Here is a 20,510-nt window from a genome sequence, read left to right on the forward strand (position 1 = left end):
GCTGAAGTCAGTTCAAGTATCTGAAGCATCCTTTATTTTCTTCACTTTCAGCAAAGAGAGGAGAGAAGAAGCTACCTGTAGATGACTCCATGCTGGTGGAGGAACATGAGGGCCGACGTGACCTCTGCAGCATAGAACCGTGAACGAGGCTCATCAAATTTTCGGGAGCGCTGAATCTGAAACATGAGGTCTCCACCATTTACATATTCCATGACGAAAAAGAGGCGGTCCTGAAAGGAGAGAAGAAAATGCCATTTGGGTCATTCGATTGCAGCTGCCCACACAGGCCAGCTTAGTGTGAGCTCAGCATAAGGTTACCAGGAATCAAGGGGGAAGAAGCCTCAAAGGTGGGTGAATCCTGGTAGCACCTGATCCAGAAAGAAGACAAAGGAATAAAGCACACAGATTAGAGTATGAAGTGCAATTTTACTTTTTCTCTGTCTTCCTTTGGTGGGCATCAGCTCGGTCTAGTGGAAGTAGCCTAAATGGACAGAAAGGAGACCGGGATCTTTGATTTTTGTTGCCAACTGGAAGTGTGGCCTTGGACAAGTCTCTGCCCTTTTGGGGTCCAGTTGCCTTTATATGTGTGGTAGGTTGAACAACCCTCCTCTAAAAGATATCCAGGTCCTAACCCTTGAATGTGTCAATGTTACCTTATATGGCTAAAAAAAAAAAAAAAAGAAAAAAAAAAAGGATTTTGCAGATGTAATTAAGTGAAGGATCCTGAGATGGGGAGGTTATCCTGGATTACCAGCATGGGTCTTAAATATAATCATAAGTGTCCTTATAAGAGGCAGGTAGAGGGAGACCTGAGACAGGGAGGAGGAGGCCGAGTGGCCACAGAGACAGAGATTGGAGTGAAGCCGTCACAAGTCAAAGGATGCAGACAGCCCCGGAAGCTGGAAGACGCAAGGAGCGGAGTCTCTGGAGGGAGAATGGCCTGGCCAGCACCTTCATGTAGACCCAGTGATGCTAGACTCCTGGCTTCCAGAACTGTGAAAGAATACATTTCTGTGGTTTTAAGCCACCAAGTTTGCAGTAATTTGTTGAGGCAGTCCCAGGAGACTAACAGATTGCAATGTGGAATCATGAGACTGTGAACCCCCATTCACTGTGAGGGCCACTTTTTACTTTGGAGGATATTCCTTCCAGGATCCCCTGTGGCTTCCTCCCTCAAGGCAGCCCTCAGAACGGCCAAACCACAGTCACACCTCATTGTAGATGGCCCCTTCTTACCTGCAATCTATGACAATGTGGGGAGAGGATGGACTGAATTCTCTTTGCACCGTTTCTTGACTATTATACTCTAAGCTCCTAGGGTGTGGGACACTCTGCTAGGTGAGGGCAAAGAATTATAAGCCATTGCTGTCCAGGGGAGCTTACAATCCAGGGGTGGAGATGGAAAATGGGCAAAATGATAAAAAAAAACAAAATAGGAGCCAAATGCATGAAAAACACCAGGTGCTAAAAAGATTCAGAGAAAAAGGAGCTCTCTGACTCCGGAGGCCATGGAGGATTTTAGATGTAGCTAGGCCTGGAGAGAAAAAGAAGGTCGGGGGAGGCAGGAACCAATGCCAGGACATGGGAATGGAGTAAGCAAGTTTAGGGGCCAGTAAACTGACCAGATCAGTTGTAGAGGAAGGTTAGCAAAGTAAATGGTGAGGTTTAAGAGGCCAGAGAGGCAGAGCACATTCTTTTTTTTTTTGAGACAGAGTCTTGCTCTGTCGCCACGCTGGAGTGCAGTGGTTTGATCTCAGCTCACTGCAACCTCTGACTCCCAGGCAATTCTCCTGCCTCAGTCTCCTGAGTAGCTGGGATTACAGACACACGCCACCATGCCCGGTTAATTTTTGTAACTTTAGTACAGATGGGGTTTCCCCATGTTGGCCAGGATGGTCTTGATCTCCTGACCTCGTGATCCGCCCGCCTCGGCCTCCCAAAGTGCTGAGACTACAGGCGTGAGCCACCGTGCCTGGCTCACGTTCTTAACACATAGCTATAATCTAAGTGAAGCTTCCAGAGGATGTTAGCATATTATTTTCCATTAGGTCTCAGTAAAATTTACCAATGAGCTTCTTTATTTAGGAAGCATATCTATCTTACTACTGACATCTCTTTGAAAATAAAGTCCATAGTTAAGAATTGTTATTAATTCAAACTACTTTCATCCCCACTGCAGTCTCTAGAATTATTCAATCTTTACTGACATTCACAAAGGACCTAAGTCCGGTTTTTCTTCCATTTATTTTGCCCTTCTTCCAGGCCTACCTCGTTTTCTCCCCAGAGTATAATTTTGTAATGAGAAGTACATGGGCTGCCTTGCTGACTATTTATTCAATCATCCATTCTCCATTCAAATCCTCATTTCAAAAATTAAATGCTCTGGCCAATCTCAGACCATCGGAATCAGAATTTTTAAGGGTGGGGGCCCGGCCTCAGTAGTTGTAAAAGCTCCTCAGGTGATTCCCATGTGTGGCCAGGGTTGAGAAGCACTGACTCTCCTCCATCTGGTTTCTGCCTAGATATCTTGCATCTGTGCAATATAAGGATTATACATTATTTTGGTCTCCTTTCTGTCGTTTCAAGGATTCCTTCCAAGAACAAAGACTCTTCAACTCATGCATTAGAATCACATGGAAGCTTGTTAGGACACGGATTCCTGAGCCCCCCACTCAGATATCTGGTTCAGAAGATCTGGGGCAGAGTCTGAAAATCTGAATCCTCTAACAAGTTTCCGGGCAATGCTGGCAGGCCCGGGACAACACTGTGACAGCCTCTGCCCTGGAGCACTGGGGCAAGCCTTTCACATGGGAAGTACAGCTGGATCGTTCACTGAACACTAAACCACACTACCTGAAACAGCCACTGAGGTGCCCATTCCATAGTCACCAGCCCTGGACTTGGACTTTAGCAACAATGGAGTATTTCCTTGACTGTGTTTAGGAGAATCCAAATCTCTAAAGGGGAAGAACCTCCCCTCCCCATCATCCTCCCTGGCTGCTTTTTATTCTACCAACACTGGACACAGTTTTTAAGAGTAGGGGCTGTGGGGTGAGAAAGAGGCGTTCCCATATCTGTTTTATCACTCACTGGCTGCAAATGACTCCGGCAAATGCCTTTGACTCTCTGTGCTCAGTTTTCTGATCTGTAAAAGTGAGGATGGGCTGGGTGTAGTGGCTCACGCCTGTAATCCCAGAACTTTGGGAGGCCGAAGCGGGCGGATCACTTGAGGCCAGGAGATCAAGACCAACCTGGCCAACATGGCCAAACCCCGTCTATACAAAAAATACAAAAATTAGCTGGGCATGGTGGCGCGTTCCTGTAATCCCAGCTACTCAGGAGGCTGAGGCATGAGAGAGAATCGCTTGAGGTCGGGAGGTGGAAGTTGCAGAGAGCTGAGATTGCACCATCGCACTCCAGCCTGAGTGACAGAGAGAAACTCCGTCTCAAAAAAAAAAAAAAAAAAAAAAATCCGAATGATTGAGTAATAGAATCTGCCTTACAGAATTCTCATGAAGGTTAAATTATATGTTAAAATGCCTGGCTCAAAATGAAGATTGGCTATGACTGTTGCTATAGATGGTATTTGAGCAGTTATCATCTTAAGTCTTCATTTTCTCTGACCTCTCTGCAGCTTTCTTCCCTGACCACATCCTCTTTCAACACACACTTGTTTCCCTTGGCTTTCAGATTTCCCCCCTAAATTTCTGGCAGGGCTTTCTCTGCCTCTCTCATGGGCTTTGCCTCTTCCCAGCTGTTAAGTGTCGGAATCCCACAAGGCTGGGCTCCAGATGCTCCCCATCTTCACTGAGTGCTCACTGAGGATCTCCTCCACGCCCAGTTTCCAAGGCACTTCTATGCAGATGACTCACAAGCTCAGACCTCCATCCTAGACTTCTGTTCCCAGCTCCAGACCACTCATCCAAATGCGGTTCTGACATCTCCATCCAGATGCCCCAAAGGCACTCAAACCCAACATGTCCAAAACTGACTTCACGATCTACCCCAATGAACTAGGTCTCATGGCAAACCTTCACCCTTCAGAAACCTGAGTCATTTAATACCTCTGTCTCCCTCAGTCCTCAACAAGTCCTGTCATGTTTACTTATCGTACCTTTGCATTTCGTACCTTTTCCCCTGTATACTTGTCCATTTCTCTCTCCCTCTCTACCACCATCACGCCCACCATTCTGGCCCAAGCAACTATCATCCCTTGTCTAGATTCTTGCAGATGCCTTGCTGCTGATGCTCCCCACATTTACTCCAGTTCCCCCTCCAAATGCTGGTCATGCTCTAGGTAGAGGGACCCTGCTGAAACAGAAATCTGCTTGTAACCCATCCCCCTTCCTCCTCTAAGTCTACTGCTTAGTTTTTTGAGACAGTCTCGTGCTGTCACCCAGGCTGGAGTGTAATAGTGTGATCTTGGCTCACTGCAACCTCGCCTCTCGGGTTCAGGTGATTCTCCTGCCTCAGCCTCCCAAGTAGCTGGGACTAAAGGCAAATGCCATCATGCCCAGCTATTTTTTGTATTTTTAGTAGAGATGGGGTTTTGCCATGTTGCCCAGGCTGGTCTTAAACTCCTGACTTCAAGTGATTCACCCGCCTTGGCCTCCCAAAATGCTGGGATTACAGGCATGAGCCACCGTGCCCAGACTCTATAGCTCGATTCTATTAAAGTCTCCCTGGTACTCTAGGAATAAACGGAAAACTCTCTAATATGCCTCAAAGTCTATGTGGTCTTCTTAGTCTTCTCCTTTCCAGCTGTCCCTTGTTCCCTCTGCCCCAGGGCTTTATTCACGCTGTTCTTTCTGCCTAGAATGTTTTCTCCCCTGCCTTCCTCACCCTTCAGATCTCAGCACAACCATCTTTTCTTCCAGGAATTTGCCCCTGACTTCTCTGACAAGGTCAAATCCCCCTCTGATGTGCTACACTCTCTGTTGTGGCATTCAGCGCAGCAGAATGCTGACCTTCAAATCTAACACATTTGAGGTGTTATTTGTGTAATTAATTTATGACTTTCTCCCCCCGTAGTCTGTGTGCTTCATGAGGGCAGGAACTGTTGGTAACTCTGGCTTGCTGTTTTTTAAGGGAATTGAACTAACCTGAAAGAGAAGTTGTTATAATCTCTTTTAAAAACAAACACCTTGTAAATAGAAGAACTAAAAAATGTTAGGGGGCTATAAGAAGCAAAGAGTGATCTAACTATTTATATCTGCAGGCCAGGTGTAGTGGCTCATGCCTGGAATCCCAGCACTTTGGGAGGCTGAGGTGGGAGGATGGCTTGAGGCCTAACCAACATAGCGAGACCCTGTCTATAAAAAAAAATTAAAAAGTTAGCCAGGCATGGTGGTGCACACCTATAGTCCCAGCTACTGGGGAGGCTGAGGTGGGAGGATTGCTTGAGCCCAAGAGGTGAAGGCTTCAGTGAGCCGTGATCACACCACCGTGCTCCAGCCTGGGCAACATGGTGAAACCCTGCCTCTAAAAAAGTGTGTGTGTGTGTGTGTGTGTGTGTATGCATAACTGCAAATTCTTACTGCTTAGCTAGTTAAGTTAGCTAGTTAAGTCAGACTGCTGCTGTGAGCCTGTGTCTGCAGAATCTGGAGCTGGGTGCCCACTCTCACCATTTCAGAGGGTCTGTCTATATCAACACCTCAGTATTTGGTTACAGACTTGAGTGATTCTTTTGTTCTTTGGATAGCTGTCTTCACTTCCCAGTGAAATGTTCAGCTCCTTGAGGAACACACTTACTCTCCCTAGCAATCCTAAGCAATATTAGCTCCAAACTCCACATCTGAGAAGGTGCTCAAGCAAAATCTGCTCATCCAACCTTCGCTCCAGGGAGCACCATGAGAGGAGGAATTTTTGTTGCTTTAGTTCCTTACGGTAGTCCCAGCAACTAGAATTGAGCCAGGCATATGGTGGGTTCCTATTATGTCTGCATCAAATGCCTGAGTTCTTGAATACCCACCATGGACAAGGTTCAGATTGCTAGAAACTCAAAGGTAATCCAGAGCTGGTTTCCCCATGTCATTTCTATTGTAAAACCTCATCTTGAGCTATTCTAACTTTAGCCCATTTTGAACTTTAGTTTTAACTTGCTTTCTATTCAACAGAGCTCCATGTTCATGACCCCAAAGCATGATCAACTCTTTTTTTATACATTCAGGCTGTTTTAAAAGCAAGGTAAAAGTTTCATTTCCCCTCTCTTTACTGAGTCTGCATTGTTTCTGACCTTCAAATCTAACACATTTGAGAAGCATGTTTTGATGCAGGGTGAGAACTCAAGTCATTCTGAGAACTGCTTAATTACATAAACTGAAATCAAAAGAAAGCTGGCAAACCCGGCAGCTACTCATTAATCCCCTCTTGGCATAGGTAGAAAACAAAACAAAACAAAACATCAACTTCCTGGTAAAGTAAGCAAATATGTTTTCTGAGGTAATCAAAGATTTTAAAAGCCTTATTCCACCTCCTCCTCCCTTAATCTCACCTGAATGTCTAAAAAGTTACGGTCCTGTGATAGCAAGTAAAATAATAAAATTAGGAAAGAGATTATGTGTCACGGCCATTTAGGGTAAGAATAGTTAATAATGACCTTCGAGCTGGAAGAACCACACCGTGTGTTTGAAATTCCCATCGGGCTCCATTTTCCCAGAGCGCTAACCTTTCCTGCCTTTGAAGAGAAAATTAGGCCTGTCCTGTTTGCCTTTCAAGGTGTGACAGATAGCCAGAGGCTTCCCCTCAGCAGCAGTTTGGTTTCTTTGGATACACAGATTCTCCGTCACCTGTCAGCTGTTTATACGTGCAAAGATTTTATAGCTCTTACATCAATTTCACATAAATGACCAACTAAAGACCAGGCTTGGAACAGCCCTTACTTGATGTGCTGGTGACAGCATGAGCAATTTCTCCAATGTACCATATAAAGAAATTGTGGGTCCTAATTTCACACTCTAAAACATCTTCTCCCCTCCATGTCTATATCATCTAACCTATCAATGGCAACAGGTCTTTCCTGGGTGCCCAGCTTTTGGGTACATGGCTGGGGGATATAGAAGATGACATAAGCCATGGCTTGTGTTTTTCAAGAGCTCGAAACTGAAGACAGGAAATCATGGAAAGCAGCACAAAATGTTGTATAATTATGTGCTAAACTCTCCTGTATCAAATCAGATTGTAAAGCCTATGTATCTGGATTGTATCTTAGCACCCCCTAGAGAATAATCATCTTTCATCCAGGCTTTATCACTTAGAGAAGATCATTATACAAAACAGTCCTATAGAAAGTCCTATATTTTCTTTTCTTTCTTTCTTTCTTTCTTTCTTTCTTTCTTTCTTTCTTTCTTTCTTTCTTTCTTTCTTTCTTTCTCTCTCTCTCTCTCTCTCTCTCTCTCTCTCTCTCTCTCTCTCTCTCTTTCTTTCTTTCTTTCTTTCTTTTTTGATGGAGTTTTGTTCTGTCACTCAGGCTGGAGTGCAGTGGCATGATCTCGGCTCACTGCAGCCTCCACCTCCCAGGTTCAAGCAATTCTCCTGCCTCAGCCTCCCGAGTAGCTGGGACTATAGGCGGACGCTGCCACGCCTGCTAATTTTTGTATTTTCAATAGAGATGGAGTTTCACCATGTTGGCCAGGATGGTTTTGATCTCATGAGGTCACCATGATCCACCCGCTTCGGTCTCCCAAAGTGCCAGGATTACAGGTGTGAGCAACCGTGCCTGGCCAGAAACTCCTATATTTTCTATAATATAACTGGTGTTGATGAAACTGACCACTGCTATAGGAATTTGTTTGAGATAAAGCTGAACTGGGGCAAAGACTACATTTAAGTAAAATCTTGAACAATGTGAGTGGGAAGAGGAGAAGGCCTGGTAAATTAGAAGCACAACCTTGAAGGGCAGAGGTAAGCAGAGATGAAAATTACATGTGGGAATGAGGAAGGCAGGTGTGAGCTCAGTAAAAAAAACTGTCATTTAGGGAATAGTGCATAGATGCAGGGAATAGGTAGGAAGGAGACAGAAAAGTGCTTCTGAGAACATAGGTAGGCAGTAAATAACCCTAAAGTCTTTTTTTTTTTTTTTTTTTTTTTGAGACAGGGTCCTGCTCTGTCACCCAGCCTATAGTGCAATGGCACGATCATAGCTCACTGCAGCCTTGAACTCCTGGGCTCAAATGACCCTCCCACTTCAGCCTTCTGAGTAGTTGAGACTACATGCATGTGCCACCATGTCCAGCTAATTTTTTCTTTTTTAGAGACAGGGTCTTGCTATGTTGCCCAGGTTGGTTTTGAACTCCTGGCCTCAAGTGATCCTCCTGCCTCAGCCTCTTACAGGCTGGGATTGCAGGTGTAAGACACCATGTCCGGCCCCTGGAAGTCTTTGGAGTTGTAAAATGGCATCTAGTTGATTTTAAGGAAAACTCTTCTGGAAGCAGAGTTCAAGGTGAATTGGAAGAAGGCAGCCTGAAATTACTCTCTCTCTTCCCCATTTCCATTGTCCAAAATGTTGTATTGTCTTTGAAGAAGATAAACAAGCAATCCTCATTCCTCACTACTACACTTCCTTGGTAGAAATGAAATAAACATACAGCCACTTTGGGAAACTTAACCAAATCAAATTTATTTCCCCATTTCTGAATGTTAAGCCACAAAGAAAGTACAACCATCATTACAATAAATGAAAAGAGTAGATAATGAGTGGGACTTTCCCGCTCTAAAGGAGACAGACTATGTGTGAACTACAGGCAGAGCCTTGTTGAGTCAGTGTCCCAGAACTTCCAACTCTGTATTGCTAGGAGGTCAGTGTAGATAATAGAAAGAAGGATTTTTTTTTCTTACTGGGGACTTGCCTGTCAATTCATACAGAATGAAAAAGTCTCATCTGAGTAATAATAATTTTTAGTGATGTCAATTTTCCTATGCAATAATAACAAAAATAATCACCTTAATGATGTTTAAAAAGTCATTTTCACATGCTTTCAGCCCTTCTTCTACTAGGCCTTCACCCCCTGCTAACTCCCATTGTTCAAAGCCATACACAAGTGTGTAACAACCTTCTTGTGGTCTTTCCCCGAATTCAGGGTTATCACAACCAAACTCCTATAGCAAAGGCCAATTCCATCCACACCAATTGTAAGATGGGATGTATAAAATGGGTTTTCACATGGCTAGTTCTTTTCTTTTTCCCTTTCTTTCTAAATGCAATGCTGTATTTTTATTATTTCTTTTTTTAAACTACTTTTTGAGGTCTGATTGACATACAAAAAGCTGTACATATTTCATGTGTACAACTTGATAAGCTTGGAGATGAGTATACACCCATGAAACCATCACCACAATCTATTCCATAAACACATCCATCACCTCCCAAAGCTCCTGTCCATTCTTTTTATTATTATTATATTTTGGCACGCGCGTGTGTGTGTGTGTGAGAGAGACAGAGAGAAAACTTAACATAAAATCTCCAGTCTTAGCAAATGTTTAAGTATACAATACAGTATTGTGAAATTGACACTATGCTGCCCAGCAAATCACTAGGACTTACCATCATCTTTCCTAACTGAAACTTTGTACCTCTTTTTGAACACCTCCCTGATTCCACCTCCACCAGCCTCTGGAAGCCACCAACCTATTCTACTCTCTGCTTCTATGAGTTAGACTATTTTAGACTCATCAGGTAAGTAGTATCACATAGTATTTATCCTTCTGTGTCTAGGTTATTTCACTTAGCATAATGTCCCCCTGTTTCATTCACGTTGTTCCAAATTTCTTTCTTTTTTAAGGTTAAATAATATTCCATTGTCTGTAGACATGGTTCTTTCTAATAATGATTGTCTATAAGTCAGAGAGGGCAGAGTCCATCCCACTTTTGGTAAAAGGGGAGATGCCTTTTTTGTTGGAGAAAAGGCTCAATTCAATTACAATTGACCAAATAGTAAAAATTCCACTCTATAGTCTGCTGGTTGAAAAAGTGAAAATTTTACTCACATACATCTGATATTTGTTTCCAGTTCCTTAAAACTATGCTTACTTGACTTAAACAGGATACCCCAAGTTTAGAGGGACCTAAAGCTGCACCAAACTGACTCACCCAATAAAATTCAAATAAACATTTCCTGCCTCTAATTAGAGCTGCACTTATCCCAGGGAATGACCTCAAATTACCGCCACCCTGTCCCACTCACTTCCATCTGTGTGTGAAAGCCAGGGGAAAGAAGAAAAGTTTTGGTCCAATAGATCAGAGAACACTTTCCTTTTCCAGGGGTCATCAACATCTTAGGAAAAAGAAGTTTTTATCACATGATATGACAGCACAAATGGAGCAGCCCCCAACTAGGCTACATCTCGTTAATGCTGACCACCAGAGCGATCTCCTGCCACGAACAATAGCAGCATCTAAAGTTAAGCAGGAATGGTGTGTTGTTAGTTTCCTCTTTGAAAATGACAGAATCAGGAGGGTTTGAGACGGGGAACCCGGCCAATAGAAAGCACAGTGGTACTGTTTTGCAGAGACTCTTTCTTTTCCTCCATTGCATGACCAGCATCAATGTCCAGGCTGAATCATCACTTTCCAGTATCCTGGCTTCCTCCTGGTTTCGCCCCACTGGCTGCTTTCTCTATCAATTGCCATTTGTGGGGCATGGCATCTGGCTACTGTCCTCTGTCCCTGGCTGTTCACCTGGACTTCAGAAAAGCTGGAAGGCTTCAGGAACCTTTGCCTCAGGCCTCTACCCAACGCTGCGTCCTCATCATCTTGCAGAAGTTTCACTCTCCGGTCTGCCCATTCTGGCCAAGAGGATGCCTTAGCCAAATCCCTTTTTGATGTTATCAAGAATTTACCTATTTATTGAGAGACAGGGCCTCACTCTGTTGCCCAGGCTGGAGTGCAGTGGCATGATCTTGGCTCACTGCAGCCTTGGCCTCCCAGGCTCAAGCGATCCTCTCACCTCAGTCTCCTGAGTAGCTGGGACTACAGGTGCATGCCACCATGCCTGGCTAATTTTTCATATTTTTTTGTAGAGAGAGGGTTTTGTTATGTCACCCAGCCCCAGGCTGGTCTCAAACTCCTGGACTCAAGCAATCTGCCTACCTCAGCCTCCCCAAATCCTGGGATTACAGGTGTGAGCCACTGCATCAAGCCAAGAAATAACTTAAATAGAAATCAAAAAACAGGTTGCTCACTGGCACCTGTTGCCACCAGTAGCCAGCTGTTTGCAGCCAAAGTTTAGGACCTATGGAACATTTCTTATAAGATTTTTGAGCAGGCTGGGCACGTTGGCTCATGCCTGTAATCCCAGCACTTTGGGAGGCTGCGGTGGGTGGATCACAAGGTCAGGAGATCGAGACCATCCTGGCTAACACAGTGAAACCCCGTCTCTACTGAAAAATACCAAAAATTAGCCGGGTGTGGTGGCGGGTGCCTGTAGTCCCAGCTACTCGGGAGGCTGAGGCAGGAGAATGGCGTAAACCCGGGAGGCAGAGCTTGCACTGAGCTGAGATCGTGCCACTGCACTCTAGCCTGGGCGACAAAAAAAACATTTTTCAGCGTAGAAATAAAAGTATTCTTGTTCTAATCCCATTTCCCCAACCCAGCCAAAACCCATATGATGGCTTGCCCTCTACCAACGCTCTTCCTGTAAGCTCAGGCGATTCCCCACGACCCGGTGTGGGGACTGCATCAGACTCTGCCTGTTTCCCACATCTACACCTTCCTGTGTCCCAGGCAAGACATAAGAGGCTGACAGCTGGTGTTCAAAACACCCCTTGTAGATCCTCATCTGTCCAGGCTCAGTGCACGTGCAGCTCAGTAAAGAAGAACTCAGAGTCTCCCTGGTCTCCAATCACTGATGCTGGAGCTGAGCCCCCCACAGAACCTACGCAGCCCACGTGGCTGCCACTCTGATTCCAGAAACTCAAGAGTCACCTTATCAGTTCCTGTACCAACAAAAAAAGCAAAACCTACAGAGGTCATGCTGGAGTTCTGATTTCCAGGAGGCTCAAGTACTGAATACTGCAGTAAATAAAACCTGCAGTCCTGGGTTAGGTCAATCCTTGAACCATTTCATCGTGGCTCCTCCTGCTGCTATTGTTGTTGTTGTTGCTGTTTTTTCTATCTTTGTTTTGTTGTTGTTGTTTGTTTCTTTGCTTGTTTAATTCTTTTTTTTTTTTTTTTTTTTTTTTTTGAGACGGAGTCTCGCTCTGTCACCCGGGCTGGAGTGCAGTGGCTCGATCTCGGCTCACTGCAAGCTCCACCTCCTGGGTTTACACCATTCTCCTGCCTCAGCCTCCCGAGTAGCTGGGACTACAGACGCCCGCCACCTCGCCCGGCTAGTTTTTTTGTATTTTTTAGTAGAGACGGGGTTTCACCGTGTTCGCCAGGATGGTCTCGATCTCCTGACCTAGTGATCCGCCCGTCTCGGCCTCCCAAAGTGCTGGGATTACAGGCTTGAGCCCCCGCACCCGGCCTGTTTAAATCTTCTTAGAAAAAAATCCTGCTGACTAACCAGGGGATTAGAACATGCCCACATCGATATTAAAATGACCAGCCGATTCAGGGAAAAACAATCAAGGAAACATTTTTCAATCTCTTGTATGTAAAACCACCAACCTGTTAACTGACTCCTTCACTTTACAACCAGTTGTCAAGTCACAATGATTCTTTTCTTACCCTTTTCTTTTCTAAGAATATGCAAAATTCTTGTGACTGTTTTAAAGATAAGCAAATCAGGCCAGGAAGCTGACCCCCACAATAAACAGGCACATCAACATTTCCCTTCAATTGTGGGAAGGAACCATAACCTGCTTAGATGGAAATATTTAGGTTGCTCACACTACACAAAGAGAGGGAAAAAAAAAGCTGCCCCCTCTTACCTTCCCTGGTTGAGTGTAGCAGCCAGGACTGATCCTACCGCTAAGAGATGACATGTGAGAGCATCTGTTCAGCTTCCAGACCTGATCATACATGCATAGTGTGGTCTGTGCAGCAGTTACTCAGGTATCCAGTGAAACAGTATTTCTCCACCCGGAATACTGGAAGGACGGTGTCTCTCTTCCATCCCCAAATGTATTCATTTACCAGGACGTGACTCATGCCTGGTAAATTCAACCACACTGACATTTTCCCTTCCTGATCTGCCACGGAGATTTCTGTCTGCATCAATTTGGGTCCCTGATTAGTCTCAGAACAGTCTTCGGTTGAAGCCGGACACAGCCTGGAATGTGGGAAGCAACTGCTCCTGCTACTCCTCTTGGGTTCAGCTGGTCAGACCACACGGTCAATGTGGTGTCGGACACTGTGCACTACACCGAACGCTGACTGAGTAGAGTTCATCCAGAGGAAGGCAAACAGGAGGGCGAGGAGAAGCCAGGACCTCCGAGAAGCAGCTGAGGGAAGTGTAACAGCCAGCCCCAGTAAATCCAGTCTTAGAGGAGACTGGCAATCTGAACTGAATGAATGGGCAAATAAAATAAGTATCAGACAAAGGACAAACTGAAGAGAAACTCTTAAAATATTTGAAGGATTTCCACATTGGAAGGAGATTTGGTCTGTGTTACTGCAAAGGGTCAAACTAAGCCCAGTGGGTAGAAGTTACAGCAAGGTCCCTTTGATTACACTAAGAGAAAAACTTCTAGTAACTCCAACCCTCTGTGCAACATCGGATTCTTGCTGCCTTGTTCTGTAATGAGTTCCTTCCAACCTGGGGGATGCTGGCCTCGGCTGGATGATCACTTTTGCAAGGCTATGAACAGAAATACTCTTTGTTCACTGAGAGGCTGGACCAGATGAGCTGGCAGACGTTTAGAACCCCTTGGTAGCATTTTAAAGCATATAGATTTCCAGGCCCCTCTATCAAAGCTTCTGATTCTGGGGTGGGCCCTGGGAATGTGCATTTTTTTTTTAATTCCCCAGGTACTTCCCACTGATTAGTGGGGGTTGGGAACCAGTGGACTAGGCAGCTGCTGGGGTGCCTTCTAACATGAACATTTGGTAATTCTACTGCATTTTGGTTAGCATTTTTCTCTGATAATTTCATGTGTTGGTAAATCTAACTAAAGAGTCATTTCTTGGACCAGTGGCTTTTAGTTTTCTATCCCAGCACAACTGATGGACAAAAGTACACCCCATCAAAACCATGGCTTCCTACGACAGGTATCTCATGGAGTTCCCAGGGCCATGTCTCATGTATCTGACCATGTCTCTACAATGCCTAACACCATACTGGGCTCATGTGAGCCACTCCAGGAATGCCTAACATTTAAAGCATTTACTGTTTAGTTGATACTATGCTGTGTTGGATTTTCATAACTGTGGGGTCATATGAAATCAAATTGAGGACCTGAAGGTCCCACCCATGTCTAGATAGCTGTGGTTTCACTCCATAATTGCATTTCTTGTCCCACTTGGCTGACTTTTAGTCTTATAGACATGTTGTTGGATTCACATGCATGGCTGCCCAGAACCAAGTAAACCATTTCATGATGGTAAGAAAGCGTGGTTGACATCTCCACTCTGCTAAATCCCTTTTCATGTTCTGACTGCTTTAATAAAGCTGAAATTAAAATGTGCTAATCCAGGAGAAACTGGAAACTTGGAAATAATACACTAACGTAAACATACAACTCAATCCTGTGGATTCTGAACACTTGATCACATTGTTTTAAATCTTAAGTGGCACAGCTGGTGGCTGAAGGCACGCTGAAGAGGATTTCCATACCACTTCACTAATACTTTCATTTGATGACAGATAAAGCGTGAAAACGTTTTTTTTAATTATTAAATTCTTTGATCTCCATATTTCCATTCAGATTTACTCTGAACACTGAGCAGTGTAGTGAGATAAACCTATAAATATTTGCTATAATAGCGCGGGGTCTTCTGTGAAGAATTGTTGAACCATTGTTTTGCTGTCGGAAGAAGGTGCTGAATTCCTGCATGTGTTTAACATATGTGAGCAGAGACTCCAGTCAACACCATGTAGTCTGCATTAAGCAGGCATAGGTAGCTGTAGGAGTGGAACAAAAGCAACCTGTGTTTAATCTGTTCACAAATCTTTTGTTCCTAAATACTTGGAAAGGTGGTTAGAGCAAGTAAGGGAGAGATTCAGGACTGGGTGGAAGCTTTGATTTAAACTGATGGCTGACCATTCAGATAGGAGGCTGGTCTCTCTAAACACATAAATTCATTATCTAAACAGAGTGGGTAATGTCACAAACGCTTGGGAACCTAACTGAAACAGTTCATGATTTGACTGTTGTCAGTCCCTGTTTGGGCACTCCTTCCATGGACGTTTTCAAAGTTTCCTAGAGCTTTCTTCATCCTGCATTCTCACTGGTGTGGTATAGTGGCTCAAACTTGGCCTCAGAATCCTGACTGCCTGGGTTCAAATCCTAGCTCAGCTGCATGAACTGGCTGCATTAACTTGGACAAAAGGAAATGTTGGTTTCCCTATTTGTAAAATTGAGATTCAATAGTAGCTACTTCATGGAAAACTAAAATAACGTATCTTTATTGTAGCTGCCTACCCCTTAAAAACTGCTCAGAAAAATATTAGTTCTGATTTTTCATTCACTAGTCTTCATTCAGTAGCTGCCCATGGCTCCATGATGAACACATTTCAAATCAGCTGACTAGTATATATTTATAGAGGATTTCAAAAAGGCTACAGTCTGGTTGGAGAGATGAGAAACTCCAGTGAAATACATTAACATTATTAGATGGTATTTTATTATTGGGAAGTTTCCATAGAAGAGTGGGGATTTAGGGGGAGGACGTCAAAATCAGTAGGGTTTGGGTTTTCTGGGTGCAGGAAAGCCACGAGGGCATGGGCATCTCTACGCATTTGGTTTACTTAAGAGAACAGTGATGAGACCTAGCTGTTTGGAGCAAACCATCTCCATCTTGGCCTTTTTATTTTCTTAGAAAATGAGAATCTAAGGCAAATGTGAGGACATAATTAACAAGTAAAGAGTAATCATGGTTATCATTTATTGAGCACCTCCTATTTTCAAATATAAGCTACTTTTCCATTGATGTAAGAATTCTGAAAGCCACTGTTAACATCCACATTTGACACAAAGATGCAGAGGCTCAGAGGAGTTGACTTGCCCAAAGCCATAGAAATAGTGAGTAGTAGAGCCAGAATTTGAGCCCATGTCTGTCCCAAAGCCAGGGCTCTTTCTGTTACTCCAGGAGTCACCTCAACATTATTTAATAGAGCTGTCAATAAAATGCCTTTTTTTTTTTTTTTTTTTTTTGGAGACGGAGTCTTGCTCTGTTGCTCAAGCTGGAGTGCAGTGGCATGATCTGAGCTCACTGCAACCTCCACCTCCAGGGTTCAAGCGATTCTCCTGCCTCAGCCTCCCAAGTAGCTGGGGCTATAGGTGCGTGTCACCACGCCCAGCTAATTTTTTTGTACTTTTGGTAGTGACAGGGTTTCACCATGTTGGCCAGGATGGTCTTGATCTCCTGACCTTGTGATCTGCCCGCCTTGGCCTCCCAAAGTGCTGGGATTACAGGTGTGAGCCACTGTGCCCAGCCATAAAATGCCATTTTTTATACATCAAAAATGAAGGTGCTTGAGGCTAAGTTTCAAAAATGTGTATTGGGGTCCACACAGGAAGCCTCTGCTCTGGTTATATTTATAGAGGTGGTCTCGAGTCTCTAGAACACAAAGTCTCTGCTACCTTTTGAAGGAGCACAACAGTTCTCCCTGTGACCAAAGGACCCTTCCCTTCTTTAGAGTCACCTAGAGTCTAGGTGAATACAATGTCATGTCTTTCATACAGTGGGCTGCTTTGTGGCAAACTCCACCATCTGGACATCACTGTAAATCAGTAAGAGAGAAGAGGTTCTCTGACTGGGAAAGGAAACACCAGCACCAGGACCCACATGCTATTCAACAGCAGAAGTGAACGTCATGTGTGAGTCTGTCGGCTAAGTACCACTTTGTGGTTCTGTCAGTAAAATTCAGGTTAGGATTTCAACCTTAAGAAAATTCCATTCTTCCCAGCTTAGGAAATAAGGGAATAGGTGACCGCAAGAAATGCCCCAAAATTGCCAATCTGGAACTATTTAAAGCACGAAAAGCAATCCTAACTTCTTATAGCCCTTCTTACAGCCAACTGTTACACCAACATTGCCAAGAAAAACTAAAATAATATTCAAAAATCTTTTTACCAAGACTTTAAAATTCGTGCTAATTTTATTGTAACAGTGATGCTATTGCTATGAATGATTATGCAATGATTCAGTTTGGAAGTTTTTTCCATCAAAGTGGTATACTGATTTATAATAGCCCATATTAACTGTGTAATGTGGAAACCTGAATTTCCTGATAAGTGCTAGATAAATGAATGGAATCAAAATACAGGAAACTGATTTTTTAAATGGTTAGAAAACATATGAATGAGTTTTATGTTCTAAACTCTAAGTACGCTATAGGTGTTCTTATTGCTGATTGGAGTATTTTTTGCAAAGTATATACTTTAAAAAATCCTTACGTACAGGAACATATTTTAGATGCATACCATATCAGTATCCAGAAAAGGCCTACCAACAGCCTTCAGAAACCACTTCAGAGAACAGTTATATCATTTCTACTTCAATACTTAGTGACTGGCAAGTTGGAGAGATTTCACTTTCCAGGTGGTGAGCAACAGGTAAGTGAGAATACAGCAGAGGCTACCATGTAAAAGAAAGTCTCCAAAATGCCCTGGTCTGTCTGCTCACCAGAAGACATGCCACTTCTCCTCTTCCAAGCATCTTCAGTGATTCTTCAAAGCATCTCCATTGTCATTTGGAAGCAAGCCCCAGTTGTAAGCAGCAGTGCTTTCCACACTTGGGCATGCAGAAGAATCAACTGGACACTTTTTACAGCGTACTTCCCGGACTCCACACCCAAATACTCTGATTCTGCAGGGTCTAAGCTGGGACCGGAGATTCTGCATTTCTAAGAGGCTCCCAGGTAATGCAATGTTGCCAGTCTAGGGATCACACTTGGAGTCGCAAGGGCCAGAGCTCCCCTCGTCCGGTGGTAATCTAAATTTCAATCTGGTATCTCACAACTCCCTACTTGAGCTCATTTCTTTTAATATCACAACCACTTCCTGCTCTTGGTTACTTCTGAGGTATTTGGTTAACTGCTCCAAGTCTTTCCCATCTACATGCCAGGCATTTCCTATCCTCCTCTTCCTTGGTGATGCCTTTGCAAATGCAGACAGCCCTTGGAGAACTCTTCTGCTTCTGAATTCACAGCAATCCTTAAACTACACATCTGATGATTGATTTTATTCTGTATATGACAACCTTCTACCATTGCCTTGTATTGTTACATCAGAGAGAGATTTTTAAAGTTGGTATTATTTTTCTACCCTTCTTCAACTGGTCTTTCTCAGTCCTTATGAGTAGGAATTATACCTTGCACCTAATGGTACACCAATAAATAATGACTGATTAATTAGATATATAAATTAATATATTTAATATTATTTTGGTTCTGCTCTGCTACGATTATCTGAATTACCAAGGTGGGTGAGCACCATTACTCTAGAAAACCCAATTCAACACTGTTTTATGATCTTGTTTCCCAGGGCAGCCCCTGAAGTCTCCTTCTGAATCCTTTACTGGACCTAGCAGAGTAGGCATGCTCATAAGTTAGATAGCCTATGACTCAAGTGGCTCACCAAAATAGATTATTATTTTTTTCATCCTGGATACAGACCAGCTAAGGTTAATACTAATTCGTGACCTTCTTTTAAGAATCCCCAAAGGGAGATTCTACCCACCGATAATGTAAAAGTGTAGACAAATCACCAGTCTCTCTCATAAACAATGAAAGTGAAAGATGTTTCCATTGCATTCTGACTAATCCCTTAGCGAGTGATAAAATCAGTAAGCCAGTAAGGAAACCCTGCTTTCAACGAGAATATGATGTAAAAATTGTGCATTCTCTTGCAATACTGACCCATGAACAATCTAATGCCAGGAAACCCACAACAAATGCCTGGAATACCGGCATTCCAGATTCACATGACTTTTACTGTACCCCTACCTTGCGTTACATTCTTGGTCTGTAGGGTTAGGAGAGTTAGCTAAGTAGTTATTACCAAGTGGTCTAGCTTGGTGAGGATGGGCAATCCCTTCACTGTAGACCTCCAGGCTCTGCTTTAAACTAACTGGAAGTTTTATGCATTAATTTTGTGAATGCCATTCAATGTTCAGTAGGTAAGTTGTGAGCATCTATTATGCAAGCGGCGTTCCTGTAACACATAAAGTGCCCATTCTTCTGTTGCTCAGAACTCTAAGACGTGTCCACCCTTGAAATTACACATGGTGTTTCATTTTGCACCACGTAGGCTGGGCCCAAACCTGAATATGCACCGAACACGTGGAAGAGACGAGAAAGACTGCAGCGAGCAAAGGCCAGGCCACGGCACAAAACTCACTGCCTTCGGCTAACAGGCACTCCTGTCACCTCTGCCTTCCAAGTCGCGCCAAAACTGCCTCTCAGATGTCACCTCAGGCCATTTATTGTGACTCTGAACCACTACTTTAAGTACCATTCTTTTCCTATTAATCCAAACTGTTTAAATAAAATTATTTTGATGGACAAAGACTCAGTATATACAATGCATGTCATTCATTTGGCACTTGTTCAAATAGGATATGGTGATGTCTTGTATAGGACCAGGCTGAACGTTTACCTGTAGAAAGAAATGCATTGCTTGGCCAGTTAATAGCCAATGCAAATGTAGACAATGTTTTAATAATTTAAGAACAGAAAGAAATTGTGGGCATAGCAGTAACAACTACCTATTTAGCAAATGTGCTGGTTAAAATGATCCTTATCTTTTTATCATGTTAGGCTCTTCAGAACTTCTACCTGACAACAATTTTATTAGCATTTCTAATTCCTGCCCATGCATATAGGAGTAATACAATGTCATCAGTTTGAACATATTCCATATTACTTAGATTAACCACCAGTTCAAATTGCCCAAATGAGTTTCCTTTGCCATGTATCTCTGAGAAGATAAAACTCTGCCAACTTAGTTAAAAAAGAAGCAATGATAAAAGAAGAATCATTCTGTGGGGTTGACTTCCTACCACCCCAAAGACACAGCTCACCACAGAACTAACTCTTCTCCTCCAGTCTGTGAAGCCCAGGACATAGTTCCCACGTACTTATAACCAAGGGTCAGCCAGTGACAACAGTTGCCTGTAGCCTAAGAGCACAGCAAGAAACTTCTGTCCTGATCTGATCATCTAAATGGAAAATTTACGAGATATACAGACAAATCAGTTCACAGACTATGCCCCAAGCACTAGAAATAACTTATTTTTACAATGTATTTGTACAGAATGTTCTAGATAATATAAAGTTGTTAAATGAATATAAGTCTAGGATTCTTAATTGGAGTGGATAGTTCCCTGCCCTCTTCCCCTGGAAATGGAAAAATCAAAAAGGAACAGACAGCCTTAGCCAATTCAACCTCTGCCTATCTATTTTCATTAA

At 43.4% G+C, this 20,510-nt stretch overlaps 1 protein-coding gene across 2 annotated transcripts in view; it reads right to left on the reverse strand.

Moving 5' to 3' along the window:
• The window catches only part of PRKCE (protein kinase C epsilon), a 540,751-nt gene that overhangs the window by 102,821 nt on the left and 417,420 nt on the right, over positions 1-20,510 (reverse strand). For both annotated transcript variants that reach the window (XM_005575968.4, XM_005575969.5), the window contains exon 11: positions 76-230. In XM_005575968.4, coding sequence (XP_005576025.1) covers positions 76-230 — 155 coding nt within the window. The remainder of the gene's footprint in view (positions 1-75; positions 231-20,510) is intronic.

This window comes from Macaca fascicularis, chromosome 13 (genome assembly GCF_037993035.2).
Source record: "Macaca fascicularis isolate 582-1 chromosome 13, T2T-MFA8v1.1".
Lineage (NCBI taxonomy): Eukaryota > Metazoa > Chordata > Mammalia > Primates > Cercopithecidae > Macaca > Macaca fascicularis.